Below are 25,238 nucleotides of genomic sequence, written 5' to 3' on the forward strand. Positions count from 1 at the left end.
GATTACCCAAATACCATTTTTTTTCTTAAATTGAAATGTTGAAGTTCATTTAAATGTGAATGAGGAAGTCAAACAGCTTTTTAAGAAACAAAATGATTGCAATTTCAGTTATTTCAAAGCAAGAAACATTGGAATAGCATTTTTATTTGAAAATATGAAAATGTGTCCTAGCTTATATACAAAGTGTTAACTTTTGAAATACATTATTTTACAACCAATGTTATCTATGATTTTAAAACAATTGTGAAATGAATTTACTTAATCAATAACTGTTTATATCATTTTTATTTACCGTGTGCTAAAGCCAGGGTGAATAATAGAAGGGTCCACTTGGAGAACAGTTTTCGGAACTGTAGTGGCTAACCTGGGTAAATGTGCCGTTATTATCATGATTATTAATAATGCATTGCGCTCGTATGAATTACTCATGTGTGCACCAAAGAGAACAGTGGCGTACGCAGGATTTTTGAAAGGGGGAGGGGTTTCAAACTGGTCTTCACCATAAATTTTAGGTTGTTTCCCCAAACAAAAATTTGACAAAAAAAGGTCTTCAACATTTTTTTAGAGGGGGGGGGGGGGGGGGTTGGGTATCCAAAATATTTAAGGGGGGTTTGAACATCTGTGACCCTCCCCCTGCATACCCAATGAAAGAGAATCAAGTCAAAATAACAAAATCTTCAAACTTTGCATCATGTTTTAAGAATTTTGTGGGTGTTGTCTGTGTGATGGGGAGTGTGAATCATTTATTTGAACACATAAGAAATGCAAAATCATTCTCAGATCCCGGAATGATTAATTTTAAGATATAATCTCCTTGTGTAACAATCTTATATTATGATCTAGTTGGCGATGATGTGTTAAGAACATGCATTCTTAGGAGATGGAGGCTAATGATTAACTGCTTGAATGATGCAGTAAAATGTACTTCTTCATCATAGTAAATAAATAAATCTCCGATTTCCTTTAGATGATATGAATTAATGATGTACACCTAGGGGATTAAATTATGAACAAAAGGGTTTAGACACTGTATTTCATGTGAATTCTGATGGACAGATATCAGTTCAAACAATCTCTGGTACTCTTTAAGTTCAAATTAATTGCCCAATATCTAAATGCAGTGCTCTACCTGTGTGTAAGGACACAATAGTTGTTTGCTTTTAGCCATTCTTTGTCATCCTTATGAATCAGACTGGTATGTTTGTTTTTAATTAAAGTATCGTCCATCAGGATAAATGGTTAAACATCATTAGAAGACAATTATTCCAACTATAATTGTTGGATCATCCTTATCCCCAACTAATACACAAATACTTGTCTCATTTTCAGACATCTGATGATCGATCATTTAACCCATTCCCCATTTTCTCTTGTAATACCGATGAAAGCCATTTTAAATTAGACTTAGACATCTTTAAGTAAAACTACATGTAGATCACTGTTTTTTATAATAAAGTATAGTAATAAATTCATTGTTTTATTCTCTCCGATTCTTCGTCTTCATTTTCATTGGTTTATCAACAACCATCCTTGCGCTATGATAAGGATTAACTTTAAGTCTCAAAGATTTTAATTAAAATTTTTTAGCTTTATATTTAAATAAATTCAAATAAAAAAGGTTTGGAATTTAGAGTGTACTCATGCTATTCTAAGGCAAAGTTTAGTGCAAGTCTTTTAAAGTTAAAAGTTAATAAATAAAAAGTTCATATGAGATCATGATGTATAGGCCTACTAGTTCAAATCACCTCTGGAATAAGGAAAACATAATGTAAAAGATACATTTTACCGTGAAATGAGTTTATATTGAAATTGAGGAAGAAACTCCATTGGGTAATTCGTCATCTCCAGTCAAGTCTAGCCTTTTATCCATCTCCTTTTATTGTCCCTGTATGTCCTCAATTGGGTTTAATAGGGCCTATTAGTGATGAAGTAATTGATAGGGTGTGTGAAGAGCAAGGACAACAGATTAGCTCATCTAGCTTACACAACCTATTAGTTCACCTTTCTGCTGGAGGATCATTGACACCGTTCTCACTACCTTCCTAAAACTAGTTTACTGGAAACCAATTTAACATGTAATGAGAACGGTCAGAGCGATCTTCCGAACCGGTTCATAAAACCACCTCGCGATGTAGTCTTCAAGATCGCTTTGCCTCGTTAAACTGGTTGTAACGCAAGTGAGGACACAACCGTTCTTCGGGAAGCAATCTTTGAACATTTTGAATGCGCTATTCCATACACGTGTGTAGAATGCCTACGCTGCGGTTTCGAATTTTGCGCGAAACGTGTCACCCCGCTGAGAGCATTCCCATAGCAACAAGATCGCTTTATGTAAAGTGATTTTGAAAACCACTTTAGTGTGATCAAGTGGGAACACTAGCAAAGCGATCATCCAAACTGGTTTCCTGAACTGGTATCGAGTAAATTAGTTTTAGAAAGTGTAATGAGAACGACGGTGTCATTCTCACCCCCCCCCCCCCCCTTCAGACAGTTCAATTGCTCTTTCCACTGCTTGGATAAACCTTTGGGTACACATTGAGCCCTTCCCTGTGGTGTCTTCTCTTGTCTGCAGCGTTTCTATCTATCCAGAAGGAAGCTGCTTCGATGATCAAAAAGATTGTCCGAGGAGGGGAGGCAGAAAATACATGGAGGAGCAAAGGCCAGTTTATCTCTAAAATGTTTTTGAAAATGACCCTCACAAGATGAAAAAAAAGCACCAACCCCATGGATACTTGGTTTAATAATATGTGTTATTCGGGCATGAACAGGAGTGAAAAAAATGCCCCTGCCCCCATCCCTTCTCATAGAAGTATTTTGTTTATTACTCCATGGCATTTTATTTTATTTTTGCTGATTATAATGAGCGATAATGAGCCCCTGCCCATTGTACTTGGTTGCTAAGGCATTAGTCTATGTATGTTTTAAGGATGTCTGTATATCTGTCATTCTAGTCTTCATTCTCAAAACTTTTCTCATAACCTTTTTTGCATAGCTTTTTCTGAGATTCAGGTTGGGCAGTTCATGGACAGGTAATCTCTATACTTGACTACATCAAGGACAGAACAGCTCATCATTTTTCTTTTTCTTCTAAATTTTGTTCAGATCAGTGCTCCTGAATTAGTGGCGTATAATCGTGATCATTTCTCTTCCCTTTATATTCTGGCCGATCATGGTTCTGCTCATATCTTTGTCATGAGGCCTGGGAAAATTTGGGAAATTTGTAAACAGCCCAGTTTCTAAAAACACCACATTGATTCAGTCACACTGAATAAATCAACTACAGACTGACAAAAAGTATCGGTATACTATGTTATTACTAATGAAAGACCAACGGTCGGTTTTGGAGTCGGTTTCCTTCGTGGGACTGATAAACATTTACAATGTATATCAATGTGGGTGCGTCGTGGTCTAGTGGTTCTGACTCTCGCCTTTCAAACAGAGGGTTGTGGGTTCGAATCCTAGCCATGGCGTGTTTTCCTTCTGTATGAAATTTATCCACACTGCTGCACTCGACCCAGGTGAGGTAAATGGTATACCGGCAGGAAGTAATTCCTGAAAAAGCTGTGCGCACCAAAATCGGTAGACTACATGTAGCTTAGCCAGGTAATATAGGAGCGCCTTGAGCACCTAGCAAGGTGGATACGTGCGCTATACAAATCCTATATTATTATTATTATTATTATGTAGCTGCCTGCATATTGCCTGAACAATTTTTAAGTTAATTTTAAGATATCTTTTGCTTCAAATCTCACTATAAAAACACATTTATTTTTTTGTATGTTGTTTTTACCTTGTAATTATAAGGGCCAAAATTATGAGTTAGCTTTGAGTTATGAAATCACAAGAGAAGCTTGAGTTTGCTCATACAGTGTGAAGAGAACTCTAGTGTCATCTTTAAAAAAAAATGGGATAAAGATTGAATAGTAAATATTTCTGATACAAAAAAAACCTTGTTTTGAAGTATCTATTTGGAAAGATATTTGTAAAGATCACACATTCCTGAGTGAAAAGGAATGATAATGCATCTAAATAGTTAGAGAGATGATGTCGTGCAAAGGACTAAAGGAGGAATTGAGTCATTGAAAATGTACTATGATACATTTATTCGAGAATTTTATACATCCAAAATAAAAGGTTTGTTAATGATCATTTGGAACTTCACCAACTATGTTTCATTTGTTTGGATGTTGCCCCTGACAACCAGAGGAATTCAAAGGAAGAATGTTTTCTTCTCAAGCAATTTAGATACCAAACTATTATTGAAGATGAAGAAGAGAATGGGGAATAAGCAAGCTTCCTGCCATACTTTACTGGTATTGTGATTTATAAGAATGCCATATTCAACAAATCATGAAAACATTGAGATATTAACAAAAGCATTTGTTAATAGTCAGATGGGATTATTGAAGCTTGTGGATTTAAGTAGAGATTCAGATTCTATGGGAATATTTCTTGGCATTGCATTGATCACAAAAAAGCTTGTCTCTCTCTTTTCTCCCCAACAATTTGTATTTCAGCATATCAAAGTAAATAGTCTTGTATTGTCGCCGTCATTAACCCCTCATTGTGGAGAATTCTATTTTTGACAAATTTCGGTGGAGCTCCGACCTGTATTGAATAAAGCCAAGTTTATTATGAAGTTTGTTAGCCACCCACGAGTGCCTTTATCCAATAAGAGTTGGAATTCGATTAGAATATAACTGTTCGTTCTTGCTGAAATTGCCTTTTCGGTTAGAGGACGGATCTTTGTGTCGGGCTTGTTCAAGCAGAAGAACCAGATTGGCTATGAAAGGATTATCCGATCCATTCAATGCTCATGATTTGGTGAAATACATATTTACTATTTCACTTTGGAATGCTTGTGGGTGTGTCGGAGGATATGTATGCGGTTACACGGTGTTTTAATTTCTGTCTCTATCGAAAATTAAAATCTGTATCATAAATGAGCTATTCTGTAAATATTTGCTAAGTTTTCTGTCTATAGCTCGTTATTTAAAGTTTAATATTTTCAATTTTGATGCTTGTGCTAACCCCCCCCCCCCCTGCAAAAACTCTGAACTGTTAGGAAAGTGCAAAATTTGTAACAAATCAAATCGTATTTTCAAAGTGTCTCAATTATTAAAAACCGTCTTTGACATCAATATTTTTAGAATTTTAGATGGCTCTCGATTCCCCAGATTTTGAATTTTTGAATTTTTTTTTCCATGTGAAATTCAAGTTTCAGACTATGGAAAATGTGTTTGTTATCAAGTGATTCATTTCAGAGATATTCAAAGCTTGACAAATATAGTGTTACAGTTTATTATTTTTTTGGAAGAAGCTATTCCAAGTTCACGGTCCAAAGATTCATGTTCCAGTTTCAGTGGGGAATCTTTAGAAAGGACTCTTTGTTGTTGGTCGTCCGTCATCATGGGGACGATTGCTTACGAGAGTAACTGTGGATATCTCGATATGTTTTCTTGTGGATACTGGTAATAGAAGAGAAAATCCTTAAAGCTTCTCATTTGATTGATATGATGTGTCTTTCTACACCTTGCCTGACATTTCTCCCAATGAGGTTTAACTAGATGTCTTTAAGATTCTGGCTTTTGATGCAGTCTCACCAACAAAGCCGACTCCAAACCGACTGATGACACATCATTGGATGTAAAAAGTATAAGATATGGTCGGTCGACAGGCGGTTTCACCAATGTGGCTGTAGAGCGCACAAATGTGTATCCCTGAGAATGATGTAGTCTTTTTTTTTATCCACAATATGTTGTGGATGCTGAAATCTTATGAGTTTGTGTTGGAAGTAATCTGACACCAAGTGTAGTGATTGCCTTGACCTTCAGTAATTTGAGTGAAGTGCATTATACAAGTAAAGGTGTGTATGGTTCAATCCCAATAATAAACACGCAATATTCCCACTAAAAAGGAGATCAAAACGGTGGTTGGCCACAGGCTATGATCACCATAACAACAACTTGCCTCAATAATCAACAATGACTGATTTCCATGGCAACCAAATAGTTCACCCTAACAGAGGGTAGTGGGACGGAACAAACTCGATTGCCAAAATTGAAGAAGAATTGAGATTCATTGGTCCATATTGTGATTGATCCATGAACTTTTTTGTTCATTGATTTTCCCTTTTTTTTTGCTCCATCAAAATTGTTTGAGAAGGAGGAAGAGAAAGAGAGAGCACCCGGCAAGTCCCAATTTGCGTCTTTGGTCTGCCAAACAAAAGGTGGCATGTTTTCCTTTGCTGCGACAAAGGACGGGAAGTTGGGAAGGTAACAAAAAGAGAACAAACAAACCAGGTTGAGTTGCCATGGAAACTGAATAGAACAGGTCATGTGAGCAGAAATCTGTGTTTTGGTTTGACACCTTGTATTGTGGTATGAAAAAAGGGCAGTTTATTCTAGTGGAAGTGGACCCCCGAGCAAAGACCAACAAGAATGGTGAAACACCGAGAATGCTGACCCTTTTATTTTAGAAAGAAAAATTCATACTCCTTGCCAGGTTTTGATATTCAATTTCCCTGCTTTGTGAGCGAACCACCATGGTTTCGCATTAAAAATTGTTTTTCTCAGTTGGCCATGTATCCGCCAGTTTCGTAATACGTTTTGACCTTAATAATGTGATGAAGAATATTCAATGAACATGACTGTACTTTGAATTGGTTGCATGTAACATGATCGCACCATGCAGAGTTTGATATGTGAGACAGTACGCTCTCATGAGTTGATCTTCCACGAACTGGCTCAATATAGCCTATCACCTGTCACCTATCTCATTTGATTACTTTGTGTTTACTGCTTATTCCATTTTTATGTGCCGGACTTTGCTTTTCAAATTTTAGTTGGAAATTAATTAGGTCCATGCGTATGTTGGACCCATGTGTAAACAAAATTATCAATGAGGTTTGGAAAATTAAATTCATTTCCTTTTCATCAAATTGATATATGTATGGATACAAGTAATTTGTTACATGATTCACCAACTCTCATGTCAGATCGCGAAGTCTGGCCTACCACTGTTGATTCATTCTTGGATGCATCCGATATTTTTAGTTATGTAGTAGACTTGATTCCGTCATACTGACATCTACAAATACACAGGATTTCTGATAAAAAGAATGTGCCAAGGTATTGTGTAATAACTCTGAAATTAAAATATTGATAGATAATGGTGTGACATCGTTCAATCTGTCATGACTATTCTCATAAAATTCTTCATTCAGGTTGTCTTGCAGAATTGTTTTTCATGAACTAATGTAAGAATATTTAAAGAATACTGATAAGTGAAAAAATGAAATTTAAGATTTCCATAGTCCCTCATTGGCTTTCTTATTGGCTTTCTATCAGTCCATAACACCATTAGCTCTAGACCTGCATACAGAAGTCATGATCCTGTCATTTAACCCAAACCTAAATCTCTCAATGCATGTATGAATGAAATATGTCCAGCGAGTCACACGGTTCACCTTTGAAGAATTTGCAATCCAGAGGTCAGATAATCATGTGTATATTATGCTATAAGGATAAAATGATAACAGGACAGGATATATATACTGGACCTTGTAGTTGTAGGCCTACATGTATGCATTAGAGTTGAAAACATGATGTAAAGAATAGAGAATTTCATTATTAAGAAAGAATAGTATAGAGAGAATATTTTAATGTTTTGTTTGATTAATGTGTAGGCCTAAATTATATCAGAGAAATAGTTGAGAAGAGAAGAATACAGGCATGGTGCAATATGGGGGGGGGGGAGATCTATGTAATGTAGGGGGTGATGCAACATTTGCTCTTGCGACATTTGCCCCGGTCTTAATATCTTAGCTAGAGGACATAGGGTTACAGTAGTTGAGTTTTTGTTCTGACTAATTTTAAGATAATGATAAGGGTTTATTTAGTGTTGGAGGATAAGTTTTATATTTGGTTAAACTTTTTTCCTTTGGAGCAATTGTCACCAGAGCACATGTCATGGAAACCGTAGGGAGATGTGCAGAAGAGGTGGTGATGGTGGTGGTGAAGGGACTAATGGAAAAGAGGTAATTTCTAACAGAATATACATTGAGGCATCTTTTCTTACTTCCCAACAAAAACATGAAAGCATTAGAATTCCAATTTTGTTATGATTCAATATTATTTTGAAAATAAATCTAGCCTTGAAGATGATCACTTTGTCTGAAGGGAAAAAAGGGGGAAATGATCTCTAATCCATCAGACAAAAGCTTCACTTAATTCACCACTTCTCGAAACGACAGAAACCGGCTTTGACTTGTCTCTTCGCTTCAAGCCCTACTTATCGTGTCACATTTCATCTTGTTGCCAGCGTAAAGTAGAAGAGAAATAAAATGATAACTGTCTGAATAGATGCTTATTTCTTGTCATAAGCAATGGTTTATTGCCTGATGAGAATGTCTCTGGCCTTTGTGGCGAAATCGGAGAGGATCTCACACTTTTCTCTCCCAACAGAAGCTTCTCAAGTTTTATTGTATAGAGGCTAAGTTGGTTTGTGATCCCCTTGCTCTCTTGTTCGTGATAGTGTGTAAGATGAGTACGATATATGTCACGTTTTGTGTACAGTCCAAGTCCACATACCCCACATTCCATGTAGAAATATTTTACAGTAAACAATATTGTATGATCAGCTCTGAAAGAGAAACCCTATACAGTTGATGTGGCCATGCTGTGCTCTACCGAAAGCAAGATTGAATGTCGTCATTCACATAGGTTGTCATCGTGTTTATTTGTGGTATGTTAGTGTGTGATTGAGGGTGCTGGCGTTCATGTGAATGTTATGTTGCAATATCAAATTAAGTGATGATACATTTTGTTTCATTGTGAATTTTAAAAAGTTTTCTATTACGTTCCATAGCTATGAATATTGTAATTGCTGATGGTTTATTTCAATTAAAACTTAGATTAAAAAAGTTTCATAGTTATTATAATTTGGGGATAATTCATTTGTCAAAATTATCCAAATCGGCAAATTCATCTTGTATATATACAAAACAGAAGAAATTAAAAAAAAATGGGATCTATATAAAATAGAAAAAATACATCCCCATGGGCAGTTCTATCTTTAAGTCTAAAAAAAGTAAAATCAAATAAAAGATAACTCAATCATGCAATAAAGATCATGAGAGTGCAAGCCCATATAGCTTCCCGATTTATTGTGCTCCAAAATCTTTTTGATTTCCAAATTAATGAAAAGTCTGACCCTGTTCAAACAGCCTACCTGCCAAACCTTAAAAACCACCGCTCTCTCTCTCTTTCTCTCTTTCTTTTCATTATTGTGATGTCATGGTCTGTAAAGGCCAATGCCACGGTGGCATACAATTCAATCATTGCCATGTTATATAGATTGGGCTGTTCCTAACTTACCGTTAGTTTAATGAGTTGGTGGAGAAGCCCTTGTCATGCAAATGATGGGGGCAGGGCTTAGCCTGCTTTGGCAGCACAGGGGTGCAGCATTGCACCCAACTCTGAGTTTTGGTACTGCCAGCACACAACCCAAAATCTCAGTCCTCAGAACTTTGGTTTCACCTGGTATAGTTACTGAAAGGATTTTTAAAAAATGGAATGGATAACTTTTCTTCGCATGGTGAGATTTAATATCGTTTTTTTTTTATCAGGAAAGTCTTTTGAACGAAGGGATAAGAGGAAAGGAAGGAAGATTGGAAAGATAAGGGGAAATATTGAAAAGTGCTTTTGTGAAAAGATTTTCTTTGTTAGTTTTATCGTGCAGCGTATAGAATTAAAGTTGAAAGCTTTATGATTATTTTTCTTTCTTTCTTTCTTTGTCCAGGTGGTGACCAGCCACCATGCCTCCTAATCGCAAGCCAGAAGACACTCTCTTGAAGAAACCCCTCACGCTGGGTCTCAGCCAAAGTTTCCCCAGTTCTGCGTTATCGACTGCACTGAAACAAGTCAAAATCGAGATGGAGGATACAGATTTGCCCGACCTGAGCAGCAGCTGCTTTGGAGCCATTCGAATGGACAAGGGCCCGCTGGACGACGATGAACTGAAGCCCCTCGGGTGGTTGCACACCACGAATGTTCTTAAAGACATCAATTTGGACGATGATGATGACGACGATGAGTCGTACTCGAAGGAAAACGACGTTGGTAGCAATACGTATAATGGTTATGGATACCAGGACGATCCTATGGACCCACATCGACATATTAACAGCAAACCTCCTTTTTCCTTCAGCTGCCTCATATTCATGTCGATAGAGGACTGCCCTCTAAAGCGTCTTCCCGTCAAGGAAATCTACAGGTACATTCAGGATCACTTTCCATACTTCCGCACGGCGCCTACGGGCTGGAAGAACTCAGTGCGACACAATCTCTCTCTCAACAAGTGCTTCCGAAAAGTCGACAAAATCAAGGGACAAGTAAGTTTTAGTGAAATATTTTTGTGCAAAAATGTTCTCTTTTCATTTCCTGGGCTGGAAATGTCCATTTTCTTGGCAGGAAATATCCATGGCGATTGTGAATGGAGTACTCAAATTATTTTTAAGTATAGTAAAATTCCCCTTGTTCACCTCTGCAGTTATTCAATTCTATTTCGTTTGAGAAATAGAATGACGGCATGAAAAATAATAAATTGGGATGCTGAATTTATGTCATGAAATCCAAAGTCATTTTCAACAAAGTACGGCTTGAAAAGTATCCAAAGATCAAAATAAAAATATAATGGTAAATGTAAAAGTGAAAATAATATATAGCGCTTTGAAAAACAATAAAAGGGAGAAAAAAATATGGCACTAAGTTTTCCTTATTTTGATGATGTCCTCTGGCTTGATTGCTTCGCTAAAAACAACGAAAACATCCCATTGCTCTTCATCATGGCTGCCATTTTTTACTCACTTCCTGCTGGCTGAGAGTGCAGGCAACTTTGATTTGATTGCCATGGCAACCGATGCATGGTTGCTATGGGGACTAATGTGAGTGTGACTTCCATCGTTGGGTTACTTCCAGGCCAAACGAATGCAGCCAGGAACGGCCCGTCAAGAGATAATGGGAGCTGCCTTCAACTTGACTTGCCTCATTTCTCCCTCAAAGTTTATGTGATTGGCTTTCTTTCTTTTTCCTTTCTTTTTTTTTCCGTTGATTTTGATCTTCTTTTATCAATATCATGGATTTGTTTCATCTTTTGAGAGAATATATGCTAGATTATTGCAATTTGAGGGTTGTTTTGAAATATTTTTTTTAGAATTTAGATTTTCTCTCAAAGATTACTTTGTGCATCATTTTATTTTTTAAGTTTCTCTTTTAATTTTGCTGTCATTTCTCAAAGTTTTTGTGATGGATTTTCTTTATTCTCATTGATATTGAATACCTGAGAAGGTAGAATCTTGATTATTGCATTTTTTTTGTGAACATTTTCTTGAGAATTAAGACTCTCTGTCCAAGATTATTTTTCCTTCAACATTTTTTTTCTTCAAGTTTATCTTTCTTTTTGCTCTCAATGCATGGAGGGGATTTGATTTTCTGAATGTAATGCCTCTAGAAGTACTTCCTTTCTTCACATTTATCTTCATTTCTTCTTTATTTGTCAGTTAGACTTGCATTTAAAGATGCAATATACCCTGATATGAAATTAATTTGAATGAAAAAAATGTCAAATAAAACAAGCATAGCCATATAAAGAAAAGATTTTGTCAAGATCATGCTTAACATGGGCAATACATGTAGGCCCATTTTCTTTCTGTATTTTAAATTCAATATTTAAATTCAAATTAGTTTATTTTTTTGATATGAACTTTGTTTCACATTAACAATATTGAAAAATTTACATCAAATTATGTTAATATTACTAGTAATTGAAGTGAAAAATCAGAAATATGAAATTCTTGCAATGATTTTAAATGTTAACCAACCTTCATTTATATATATGAATATAATGGGTCGGAAAGACTCTGAATATATATAAATTAATTCATGGGATTGTACACTTGTTTACCCAAACTTACATGTTTATCTGGGATCGGTGATGGAAAAACAATTCTGAAGCTTTGCGACCTATCAGATGTGTTGCATAAGTAAGCTGATGACATAGCATTTATTTTTATTTTTTGCATAGAAAATGCCTGTGCGTGCTGCATTGTACTATATCAACAATTACTTTTGGGGGCGTGGCTTCATCTTCCAACCAATGGTAGAAGTTTTGTTGGTTCCCCTTTTTTTTTGGCAGTCATTAGGAAGTTAGATCTCAATGTGTGCTGATTTACGTTGAGGAATGACACAAACTGACAAATATTAGCTGTGGGTGGAGGTGAGAGAGAGAGGGAAAGAGAAGGTGAAATAGAGACAGGGATGTTTATCAGGATAACGATTATCAAATACCAAGTTGAATGGAGGATTTGGTTCATTTAGCACTGACTTTTTTGTCAAAATATGCCTTTTGCATGAAAATATTCAGGCTTTTCCCCCACATTCTAGTTCTTTTCCAGAAGCTGTTGTCAGTATAGCACTTAAAAATCACAACCCACAGTTTAGCTTGTACTTCACTAGCGGTACAGTTCAAAACTGCTGCTTCAAGTGATCAATTAGGAAGTTTGCAAAGTTTTGTTAATTTTTCTTTTCATTTGATATCATTTTCTAAGGGGTAAATCAAATTTTCATGTCTCTTTGCATATTGTACTTATCTTGTGAAGATCATTATTTTCCTTCATTTCTTTACTTTACACTTCTCTTAATTTTTTCTAATGATCTTGCTTTTGGTTTGGAGATTAAGAGTTCACTCATTAACTATCATTTGGTTTGCAAAAAAAAAGTACAATTATTTGGTTTCGAGAACAAATAATTTTTCTTTTGTATAGTCACATCTCTAATCAAATAAAAGCTTTACAAGGTACTGTAGTAGCATCGCTATTTTTTATTATTCCATTGGTTAGTCAGGTTGAGGAAGCTTTTCACAGGAGTGTTGCAAGAATTAAATACTTGTGTTTTAATGTTTTGTGAAAGAGTTCCTCATTCAAGGTTCCTCTTTCGAATGACTTCCCAGAATGAAATAATGATAGATAAATATGACTGGTTTGAGAAAATATTCTCCTTTTTTCATGAATTGTTGATATGCTCTAATTAAAATCCATTTATCATTTGACAAAAGAAATATCATGAGTGTGAAATATTACCCTATCAAAAATAGGTTTAGGTTTTTCCTTGTTTATATAATTTGTGTCATATGGCTGGAACATACATTGGAATTAAATCATATCAGTGTCACTTTGTGCCAAATTACATATGGAGGATTTATTATGATATAAATCTCAGTAGGTATACATGTAAAGTGTATGTTCATATACAGACCTGGGAACTCTTTCATGTTGTATTTACGTAAATGTAGGCTTTGTTTGATCAAGGTATGCGTCTATTGTTATATGATAGCAATTTTAAAGTTTATTTTACCTTAATCCAAGGGGCGTTTTCCTGCAGGGGCATAGAAAAGGATAAAGAACCGGAAAAGTGTAATAATAGTTTATAGTTTTATGATCATCAAGATGATTAACACAGATTTGGAGTTATACACTAATGTTATGTAAAGAATAATATTGTTATGTAAATCAATTCATGCTGTATGATACATGTACACGCAGTGTAACTCCATATTTTACAAAAGGAAAGTCAAAGATCAAACAGCCATGTCCCTTTTTTTTTGCATTAATAACTTTGATAATGTTTTTGCCCTGGAATAAAGCTATCTGCATGTATGAAAGGTCATCTTTTATACCTTGTAAATGAAAAAAAAAACATTTATTTGGGAGATATCTTGATTTGTTGATTGAATTGATATTTTTTATAACTGGTGGATGATATATGGTCTGTCACATTGAGGTGAAAATGCTTCCTCCATTTATCCAATGTGTATTATGTATGCCTGTGCTTTACAAATAGAATTTATACATTTCATAATTGAAAAATTAAAAAAAAATATATATTTTTTGTTGTTGGGGGATATGCTTATGCTTTATGTTAAGGTTGCATTTAAGAAATGCCAATTGCCCCCCCCCTCCACCTCAAATCATTTTCTGAAATTAAATTTACAGATTATAGTATAATAATATATGAGCAAATAGTTACTCAACTACAAAGTATGTTATTACCTTCACCTCACATGTAGGCCTATATGTAAGCCCTATAATAGTTCATTTCTTCATCTGTGAAGGCAATCATGTTTGTCTGTATGCACAAAGTAAAAAACAGCAAATAATGCTAGATATACAAACTAATGTTTGCCAAAGGAAGGACAGAAAAAATGTTGTTGGTCTACATAGCCTACAGCATTACCCAATTTATTCGGTATCAGTAATTGAAATTTTAGGAATAAGTGTAATTTTACTCGAGTTACACGTTGGTGACGAGGGAGAGGTCAGGCAGGACATGAGCCCATATTGGCCTGTGCCTTTGACCAATAGTAATATATGTTCGAAGTCTACTTCATATTCATTGTTTTCAGCCTCGGATCTCCTGACTTCCTCTCAATCCCTGATATATATGTGTCAAGTTGGAGCTAAAATACCATTAGAAGAACTTGGTAGAAGTATTTTAGATGTAATAGAAGAAAAATTTTACAAATTATTCTTTAAGGAAATCTTCATTCTGAATCCATGCTCTTCTCTTAGTTTGCAAAAAAAAAAAACCTCTTTCCTTCCTAAGGAACAATACTGTATTCTTAAAATAAAGGTCAAACAGGGGATGTGGTATCAAAATATGCCCATGGTAGAACTAATTTAACAAGTACATCTCCAATAAAGAACAAAGAACTGGTGTCGATGTTTACCGTTGTTTATATTATCGCCATAGCAACTGACCCGCTTTCCCCCTTCACCTGCCTATGAAGGCCCAACAAAGTAAAAATGATGATAGCAAACAAAGGCCATGCAATTTGGGGTCATTAACTGGCACGGCACTGAAAAGTGTTCAATTTTTTTAGTCATTGTGAGATGAGAATGTGCATGTAATTGGTATGCTTTTTTCACTGAAACATTTTCAGAACATAATTTCAGCTGCTATGATAATTCACCCCCCCCTTTCAATTTATTGTTACCAATTAAGTACATGAGGTTAGAAGAACTTCATGTACTAAAAAGGAAAATTGTTTTATTGATACCATTATGCAGTATGATATAAGTACAACTGCAGAGCACCTCCAGATCTGTTCAATAGTTTGATAATGGGCTCAATTTTTTTAAATATAATTTCGGAATTTTTATTTTTTATAATTAGGGAATTTTTATTATAGTGCATATCACTCACACAAGAGCGTCCCTATGCACTCATGGAACAGAGAATTTGAAGTTCAGTTGGTTACAGTATATCAATTCTATTTGGGCATTTATTAGGTGGATCGCTCTAATAATCTGGTTTCTTAATTCATGCCATTGTCAGACCTCCTACCAGTCTGAATTTGAACTGTTTACCATTCTGAAATCTTGTTCTGATAAGGTTTTCCTAATTTTCTAGATAACTCCAACTAGAAATATGATTCTTTTCTAATATTTTTAAAGCAAAATCATCACTATTTTATAGTTCTGTGGTTTTGGAAGTTCTGCATTATGTTGGATTTTAGTGGAAAAAAACCTAACACTCTCTGATATATATATTTTGTTCAAAGTAGTCATTAACTGGCTATCATATGACCTTGCTTTCATTGTCATCTTTGGACTTCACTTTCGATAGGCAATAATGCATGTAGTAGGCCTAGCATGGAGGCTGTATTTGGCTGTATAGGCATATTTCTATTAGTCATTTGTCCAGTACAGGAATTCAGAATTGCATAGAGCATCATGGCTCCTTTACTACAAGGAAGTGTCTTATTTCCTCTACCATTAAGCATTCATTGTCTTGGAAACTCAAGGGTTAATTGGAAGAGGAGGTGATTGGATAATGCATATATAGAGGTGCTTTGACACCCACCCTGCCGCAAAAACACCTTAATTTGGGAGAACCTATTCAAGCCTGATTTATTATGTGTGCTTTTACCCTCTCAAACCAGATACAGTTCCTGTATTAATGAGCTATTAACATGACGTGCTTAAATGCTTATTCCTCTTGCCTCGCATCTAAAGGTCTCGTTATTTTCTTTCGCAATGAAAAAAATCCCATGACCTTGGAGAAATTCTCTGCAAAGATTCTTGTAATTTTAGAATACTAATGTACCGGTATATATAGGCCTATTGAATATTGAAAGAAAAGAGCATAGGGTGAAGTAATATTATTTTTTTATCATACACATGAAAACTATCTTCTTTCAGTTATCATATGATGTTTAATGAAACATAAGATCACCCTGACTCCGGTGAGCATTTCATGAAAAGTGTTGTCATTCATTCTCACTGACTATTGTTATAAGCTATAGGAAATCCTTGCATCTGATTGGCTGAGAGCAAATTAGTTGGTGAAAATCACAGATGTAAACCCCCCATGACACACACCCTGGATGAGCCAGTGAGAGTGTAAGATGAGAGCAAATGTGCTCTGGGAAAAGGAGTGCAAGTAAAGAAAGAAAGGAGTGGAGAAAAAGAAGGCTAAGATGACAGAAGAAAATCTGGAGAAACGTGGAGTACATGACAGGAGTGGTATGCAAAGAAAAGAGCAGAGAGGAAAGCAAAAAGACGCCTTTCCGGAAATCTAGAGAGCATGGCTCATCCCTTCAGATATCTTGAGCAGCATCCCTCTGTTCCCTCTCAGGCATGGTTACCATGGTGATGCTTCCATCTTCTCTATCCTCCACCTGTGTGCTAGTCGTGGGATACAGCCCTGCACATTCTCATAGAATTGATCCATGCTTAGAATTTAGAAAAAAAAAGAAGAAGAAGATTTCAGTCAGGAATAAGTTAATGAATCTAGAATTAAGAACTGATGATAAGAACCTTGCAAGTCAGTTTCGAAAGTTTCTGTGGCAGAGAATCAGCAATATACTGTAGAGGCTTCACATTACACCATCTATTGTGGGCATGTATTTACCCTAGTTGGGGTAGATTGTTCTTTTTCAGCTAATAAGGTATTTTTGTAATTCGAGTAGGTCTGACAGCACTGAAAGATATATAGTATATCATCAAGACTCTTCATCAAAATAACCTGTAATTTTTTGTTCAGCATGGTGTGAAGCACATGGAAGTGCTTCAATTAAAGCAAAAGGGCAGAGATTTTTACTAGAAAACTGCTAGAACGCAAGGCTATTCCTCTTCCTGTCCTGTCCAGAGAAGACTGCCGTTGCCTAGCAATGAAAGCACCCTAGCAACCGTTGGCTTACTCAGCTTGTGACAGATGAGGTCAGTGGTTAGTTACCTGGGACATGAATTACTGTTTTTTCACACTTTCTCTGTATTTTTGTGTTAATTTCCCTTATTTCAACTTGGCCCTTTCTTTGACTTGATCAGGAAGAAGCTTTCAAAACAAGGCCAGCAAACTTCCTTGTTTTCGCTATCGGTTTTGTTTCTGCCTTCCCCTCTCATGTGGAATTTGTAATATGAGGAAACGTACTGAAAATTTCCTGGTGGAGAATACAGTTTTTCTTCTCCCTTTCTCTCTTTTCCTTTATCTCATTTTTCCTTTTCTCCTTTTTCCTTATACCTCCTCATTTTCTCAATTTTGTTTTGTTTCTTGGTGTTTTTTTTTTAATTTTGCTGAAGTTATCTATAATTACTAAAATAAAGAAAGTACATAGGAAAAATTTTTTTGCATTGATTGAATAACTTGTAGATTTATTTCTATTTTATTTGAAATATGAATGCCCAAGCATAGCTTAGCTCCCTGTATTATTTTGTTGCTAAATGCTAAAGTGTATTTCTTTTTGATGTATGAATATGTGGTATTTAAAGGTGTTCTTGCACTGAGATGATGACATGTCCAAGTGCCATTTATCCATTAAGTATAACAAAATCCTGTGAAACAGAATATTTAGATTAAAATTGTCACTAGTCTTTGATGTGTGTTTTGTTTTTGGGGTTCATTAGAATATAGATTGTAATACCAATTCCACCCTCCTTCCTTAGAACCAAATGCATAGTCAGAACAATGCATTAAAGGCACTTAGAACCAACGGCCAGCTGCGAGTGTATAGTTTATTCCAAAAGACCTTTAAAAGGTAACTTGATTAAAATACTTGGGTTTTGCAGCAATCTTTGAGACAGTATACTTTCTCATTCTCATTTGGTTAGCAATATTTTCTTGTAATCAAGTATCCAAAATTACAATTGTCACTCAAGTGGTTTCGTTTGAATTTGAGTAGCAATGCCAGAGTCTTATTGAGCAAGACCAGCGAACTTCCTTAAACAAAGGAATCGAGACTTTACAACAATGAGGGTCTAGGGTATATGTTAAAAAACCAGCACCAAGCTGTTGTTTGGTTCTGTTGTCATGGAAACCAAGCAAATTACAGAGATGATGCCCCGGAGCTGTAGCAAGATTACTTCTCAGATTTCCTTCTTTCATTGTGTTTTCTCTCTTTCTTTCTTGCACTTCAAATTCATTTTGGTATGAAGTCTGTTTCTCTTCATTATTTCTGATAGGCTTGCTGGTAGTTAAACCCAGGCAGCATGCACAGTTGATGGACAACGCTGCATTTTTTTTTATATAGTGGCAATACAGAATCTGATATTTCATATTGTGTTTCTTGCAGCTATGACTGACTGATTGCCTTTGTGGTCAAAAGTGCATCCCACTCTTCTTTTATTATCCCACCCCTTCTCTTTTACCCCATCTCTCTCTTTCCTCCTCCTCTTCCTCCTCCTCCTCCCCTCTTTTTCTATCACACCATCTATTTTCCTTGCCTCTTTGTTTCTCCCTCTCCCTTCCTCCTTTTCTCTGTTCCTCTGTGTCTTTGGTTTGGTCATTTTATTCACCCATCATTCATTTTGCAAAAAAAAAATGAAAATGACCAATTGCAGAATACGTCTTTATGAAATTTGAAAAATCTTTCTTGTTATCATAAAGATAAAGAATTATGTTAACTTTTTTTGTAATATTCATTGATTTTGTCTTATAGTTGTTGGGTCAACGCTCAATAAGGCTATCTGCCCTTTTTTGTTGGCCCCTCATTCTCATAAATATGTTTTTTGTATGTTGTCACAATGTTTTACTTATGTACCTTATGTATGTTTTTCATGTTTTTATTGAGAGTGTAAATAAATTGAATAAAGAATCGGAGATAACAGAACTTCTACCACAGTACTTTAGATGGTAATTCTGCAAATGAATATGATATTCCTGAATATCCATACATCAGATTTTTTTTTTTCATAGAAAAAAATTGAAGGAAAAATCTGCTGTGAACATTAATACAACCTTGTCAACTTGCCAATGATTGCGTTAAGGTATTTGGTTACAATACAAACAGGACTGAATCATATGTTACAGATGCATTACAATGTAGTTATCATATTGAGCAACATAAGGTGGGGAAAAAAAGAGCCAAAAAATTGTAAAAAAGGGGAAAGGTGTGATTTTATTATGAGGTACAATGCTGCTCCGATGTGAGAGAATCTCCCAAAATGGGAATGCTATTCATGGGACTCTCCATCGTTCTACATCAGACGTGTGAAGCCGTCAAGGGGTACACAAACGCACGTTGGTTCAAAGCGAGAACTGGGTGCGAAGATCAATACGGGTATTTGCAAGCGATGGAATGAGTGGGAAGAGAGGGATACTAACGGAATGGGAGGCTAGGATGTAGGCTAATGCAATGTGAGAATTTGATAATGGGTTTTAGACTGAGCTTGGGTAAAGTATAAAACCTATGAATAATATTAGGATTAAAAAACAATCCATTATGCCTAAATATTTCTGTTCATCTGATGGTAATTTCAATGCTATTAACTCTTATAGTTTCATAAAAAAATAAAAGTCCCTAATTTGCCAGAGCACATGGTACAAGACAAGATTTATTGTTCCAGTGCATTGTGGGTAATGCATCCAAGATATGCACCAAACATACCATAAATATCACCATCGCATGCGGTCACATATCATATTTCCTCCATAAAGTGACACATCTTGACGAGGGTATGTACTGAGCCAAAAATACATCTTCTTGGCAGGAATTCCATCACACCGTGAATCATCACGGGCCAGGCATTCGGAAACATTTTGTTGTTGATGTTGAGTGCTCTCTTTGTCTTTCGTCATGAGCCCGTTGGTTATTCATTGATTTGTTGGTTTCAATTATGTTGTTTTACTTGAATGATATGAGATTATAATCTGCCACGAGTGATGCGTTGTGGAAAGAGATGATTGAGTGGGCCTATTCCATTATGAGCGATGCTTGCAGTCACCACCTCTCACACTGCTCGGTTTCAGAGTATCATGAAGACTGAGAGATAAGATGTGCAGGGAAAGGAGTCATCGGTACCCACAGAACCCCCCCCCCCCATGACCTCTAATCAAGATTCACTGACATTTATTATATCTCCCCTCTCCAGAATTCTGTCTAAAAGAACGCAATCCAATAAAAAGTATGAGAAATATGAAGAAAAAAATGTAGTGGAATACTTTATCCTCAAATAGCTGTTATTATTATTGGTATTTTGAATCACAAATGGATGAAGTGAAGAGCTTACATGATTAATCTACAAAATAAAAATGTATACCTTCATTCTAATGTCTTAACTCAATAGTTTTTCCCATTATTTCCCTCTTTCTCTATCTAGTCATTAGGTAAAGGTTCATTATGGTGTGTGGATCCCGACTACAGGCCCAACCTTCTTCAGGCTCTGCGAAAGACACCGTACCATCCTTACCATCATGTCCTGCCATACTCACCCTATGGTTTCTCAGGAGGACCACTTTCCAACATCTCAAGGTATCTAGAGTTGTTCTTACCTTCATGTTCATACCCCCTCCGAACTCTGAACCACCACTCCAACCCCCTTCCCCTCTCTTACCCCTTAACCCCTCCCTAATACCTTACCATCCGTATCATCATGTCCTGCCATACTCACCCTATGGTTTCTCAGGAGGACCACTTTCCAACATCTCAAGGTATCTAGAGTTGTTCTTACCTTCATGTTCATACCCCCTCCGAACTCTGAACCACCACTCCAACCCCCTTCCCCTCTCTTACCCCTTAACCCCTCCCTAATACCTTACCATCCGTATCATCATGTCCTGCCATACTCACCCTATGGTTTCTCAGGAGGACCACTTTCCAACATCTCAAGGTATCTAGAGTTGTTCTTATCCCCCCCCCCCCCCCCCCCCCGGACAGAACTAAGCAAGGGCTTAGGGAAAATAGCGCCCTCAACCAAAAAATGTACCGGGATTTCTGCCTTTACTGAGTGTTCTCATGTTTTTATGCTTCTAGTTTGCTTCTATTTCTTCTTATGTTTTTTTCAGTTCATTTAGCCCCATCAATTCCTTAATGAAAATAATGTAAAATATTGTTCCTTGACCTGAAATAACTTAAGTCTGGAACTTACCAAATGATCTCTTCCATTGTCACAATCTGCCCCCCTCCTCCAAAATGTTAAACAGTTAAATGAACCAATGAAAAGGAAAAAAATGAGCAAAGTTTGATGAAAATGAAAGACAAACTGACTGAGAGATCTTGTTTGGACAAATTTGTTGTGTGTGCGAGAGTGTTTGCGAGAGTGTTTGCGCTGCACTTCAGTGCAAGTCTTTGAATTCTCCATCAGAACACTTGCCTTATTCAAATTTTCAAGGATTCGCCAAAGAGAAATGCAAAGTTTATCACTCCTAAACATCTTTTCATATATCGCCTCTGATACACGATAAGAAGGCCTATGTTGTAAAAGAAAGTCGACCTACATTTGATAAATGATATCTGAATGATGCAAATATTGATTCCCAGTCAAATTATGGTACTTCATTATTTGAATAGATGTAGCTTTATCACATTTCAAAATTTATAATCCTATCTTCTAATTTATTCAACCTTGGGCGAAACCCCTTTCGTGGGATATTAAACTGTATGTACACAAAGAATATAATCCAATGGAGATAGATTTATTAAATTTTTAGTGCTTCAAAAAGTCTTTAACTTCCTGGGTTAAATTTGGCTCAAACGATTCCTTGAATCATAATAAATTTTATGAGTATATTACATGGAGGTATCTCCGTATGTTTCAATTTATCGGCATTTGGGTTATAAAGGAATAATTTATTAATCTAGTTTAGATGGGGGCCTTTTGTCTGGATTTGGGAATCTTGATTTTAACTCCTTTTATGGGACATAAAATGATTTTAATGATGCAAGATGAATAAATATGGAGACTACAAATTTATCAATTGGTACAAATGAAAATGGGTTTTAGTAGAGTCTAATCAAATCAAATCAAATCTCTCTATATCTTCCTCCCAAAGTATGCCAGCGTTCTTTGCAGGCTGTCATTGTGCAAACATAGCTACATTTCCGCACACCATATTTGCAAGTATGCATTTTGGTGTGAATTTGAATTTGCTTAAGGTGTCAGAGTCAATGGAGTATGGACATCAGAACATGAAGAGGAAGCGACCTGCATGTCAAACATTTGTTATCATGGTTGAATAAATGTGTGTGAACGTTAAAATAAGAATGCAAATGCAAAAAGAGGTAAAACTTTGTCCAATGCCCCACCCATCTACAAACTTTCAAAGTTGTCACTGATTTTATACCATCTTGAGTACAGAAAAAAAACTCCTGGTACTTTCTGATGGGGATTCTTCCCAGGTCGGAAAAGGCCAGAGTTTTCTCCAGTGTGAAAATATGATTATTGTTTTTGTCTTTCTGTGATTTGATAAAATTAACTTAGTGACCAGATATAGGGAGAAGTCTATTCATTTTTTCCCTATTTTTTATGTCAATGAGTTTTCTTTAAAGATTTTTTGTGAAAGACAAGAGGGGTTTGACTATCCTTCCCATTTTACCATTTACTTTAATACCCATGTAAGAACTCGGAACCAATACCGTGAAGTGAAATTGCAAAAAAAACATGTAAAAAATAGTATAATTAAACAAAAACATATAAAGAAAAGAATCAGACTATGATAATGGGGTTAAACGGGGGATGACTCTTCAATCATTATCCTTTTATGCGGATTTGGGATATTGCTAACCAGAGAGAAATTTTCTGACAATGAATGGTCAAGGCGATGATGTGTAAATATTGACCAGTCTGTTCCTGTGGTTGTTCAATGATCTGAACACTAATTACCTGATCAACTCAAGGACTTGTAAGTGTATGATTGTGGCTATGGGTGCATTTATACGTACGTTTAGAAAACAGAATAAGTGAAATGCAGAGGGCATAGTGAGATCAGAGGTACTGTTAATGAGAATATCTCTTTTTTTTAAACTAATTAAGGAGTTTATAGAGAGTCAATTTTTGCATATTTCCTTGTGGTACATGTGAAGCGTCTCTTGCATTCATGCCTCCATATGCAGTGTGAATCTGTTCTTAGAAAATAAAAAGTTGAGTATAAATGCACCCTTTATATTATTGGCCATCATAACTGATAGTTGTGAATCAGAGAAAATAAAACATACATTTAAAACAAACTTCTAGTTCAACTAATCAAAGGGATTTTATTAGATTTGAAGTTTAAGAAGATACTGTATTTTTCTTTCCCATTTTATGATGGAGATTGTACCTGTAAAATGAAAAGGTTGTTTTTTTTTTCCGAATGAATGTTTCCTTTAAAAAAAATATATTTTTACGAGTTCCTGACATTATTATTTTTACAAGTTCCCGAAATTGTGTTTCCAACTATTCAGTTGAATGTTACAATGGATGTCCTACATGGAAAGGGCCTTTACAAACCAAACCAAAAAAAAAGGCATCCAGTCACAAAAAGCTGTCAACTGTCATAAAGGAATCACCTGACTTTGATTAATGTATTCCCAGGGTGCAGTTTGCAGAATCCCCAAAAGTGGAATTATTTGATCAGATTTCAGAGGGCGCAGGGATTTTCGGGTAGCATGATCCCTGCCCTCTGTAAGTGAACCATAGATATTGCATTGATCCCTTCTTGAAATATTTCTCAGAGGTAAAGAAGAAAAAAAGTGTTCTGAAGAAAATTGAGATGGATGTAGGGGGAATGGCGAGATATGAGAGCTGTTAAACATCTAGGGTCCTTTTTCATCTTGGGGATTTATAATGATCTGTTGGGATTTCATGAATTGTTTATTGTCAATTGTCAAAGTATTTACAGTCCTATTACTTTGTTTACTGATGGTTATGATAGTTGTTTGCAAGTGAGGCAAAAGTACTCTCCACTATCTGAAAGGTAAGTTGTTAGTATTTTCTCTAATTTCCCTGTTTATATTCACTTTCTTGTGGCCATCTGGATGAGAATTGTATTCACAGTACAATCTCTTTATAATATTTGTGTAGATATCTAGGCATGAATTGCATATATTCCAGAATGTCTTTCCTACTGCGTCTATGCTAGTTTGGGTTTATTATAAGTCAATTGTCTTATTGACGTCTCTGTTTCTCTCTTCTATTCCTTTTTTTTAAACAGCAATCAAAACAGGCTTTCTACAGTTCTCTCAGCTTACAATGGAGTTCCCATTCCAGGTTAGTCATTTATTCATGCTGTGTTAGTCATTTATTAACTTAGTCATTTATTCATTCATGAAGTCCATTGAAAATTCCATGCCTTGGGTAATGGCATATAGGCCTGCATTCCATTTTAATGGGAGGTACTAATGATCCATTTGGGATAGCTCACTATAGGACTGTGTATGGCAGCATAGGTTTCCAAAGTATCCTGCTCTCTTGGATCCCGCAAATAATTATGTTTCTAAAGGCTGTAAGTTATGCATGATTTGTGAGCTGTTCAGGCCTCCATTTGCAGAAAGAGTTGTATTTAAACACGTCTGAAAAAAAAAGCAATCGAAAGTCTCCAATGAACGCATTTCATTGGTTGAAGGTCGAGATGCGTTTGATCGTATCTCTTTCTGCAACAGATCCCTTGGATGCTAAATCAGATTCTCGATTTTAATTCCCGTCGTCACCTCAAGTGGAATATGTACTTGTGAAGTAGATTTTGATAATTGTTTTAACAAGCGCCCAAGTGCAAGAGATTTTAAACTTTTAGAAAAATTTGATTGGCAAAAATCGAAAATTCACTCCCACTGTGTTAAAACAGGACAAATTGGGTGTATTTTATTTAGGACAATGAAGCATATGACTAGTTATTCGAAAGCTAGGCTTTACTTACAAAAAGCCTTTTGAACCAGTCCCCATATCAAAATTGGTTCAAAGTCATTTGTAATGAAGACACAATTAACGG

At 35.9% G+C, this 25,238-nt stretch overlaps 1 protein-coding gene across 1 annotated transcript; it reads left to right on the forward strand.

The window, feature by feature from the left end:
• The first annotated feature begins 9,470 nt into the window (after nucleotides 1-9,470).
• LOC129265794 (forkhead box protein N3-like) lies at nucleotides 9,471-24,521 on the forward strand. Its single transcript, XM_064102589.1, has 4 exons — nucleotides 9,471-9,597; nucleotides 9,802-10,393; nucleotides 20,654-21,163; nucleotides 24,465-24,521. The coding sequence occupies exons 2-3, from the start codon at nucleotides 9,818-9,820 to the stop codon at nucleotides 20,903-20,905; spliced, it is 828 nt and encodes a 275-aa protein (XP_063958659.1). The 5' UTR covers nucleotides 9,471-9,597; nucleotides 9,802-9,817; the 3' UTR covers nucleotides 20,906-21,163; nucleotides 24,465-24,521.
• The last annotated feature ends 717 nt before the right edge of the window (nucleotides 24,522-25,238 follow it).

The sequence above is a fragment of the Lytechinus pictus genome, chromosome 7, assembly GCF_037042905.1.
Source record: "Lytechinus pictus isolate F3 Inbred chromosome 7, Lp3.0, whole genome shotgun sequence".
NCBI lineage: Eukaryota > Metazoa > Echinodermata > Echinoidea > Temnopleuroida > Toxopneustidae > Lytechinus > Lytechinus pictus.

Coding starts and splice junctions, on each gene's coding strand:
- LOC129265794 (XM_064102589.1), top strand. CDS start 9,818: ATGCCTCCTAATCGCAAGCCAGAAGACACTCTCTTGAAGAAACCCCTC. Junction 10,394..20,653: donor TCGACAAAATCAAGGGACAA/GTAAGTTTTAGT, acceptor TTCTCTATCTAG/TCATTAGGTAAAGGTTCATT.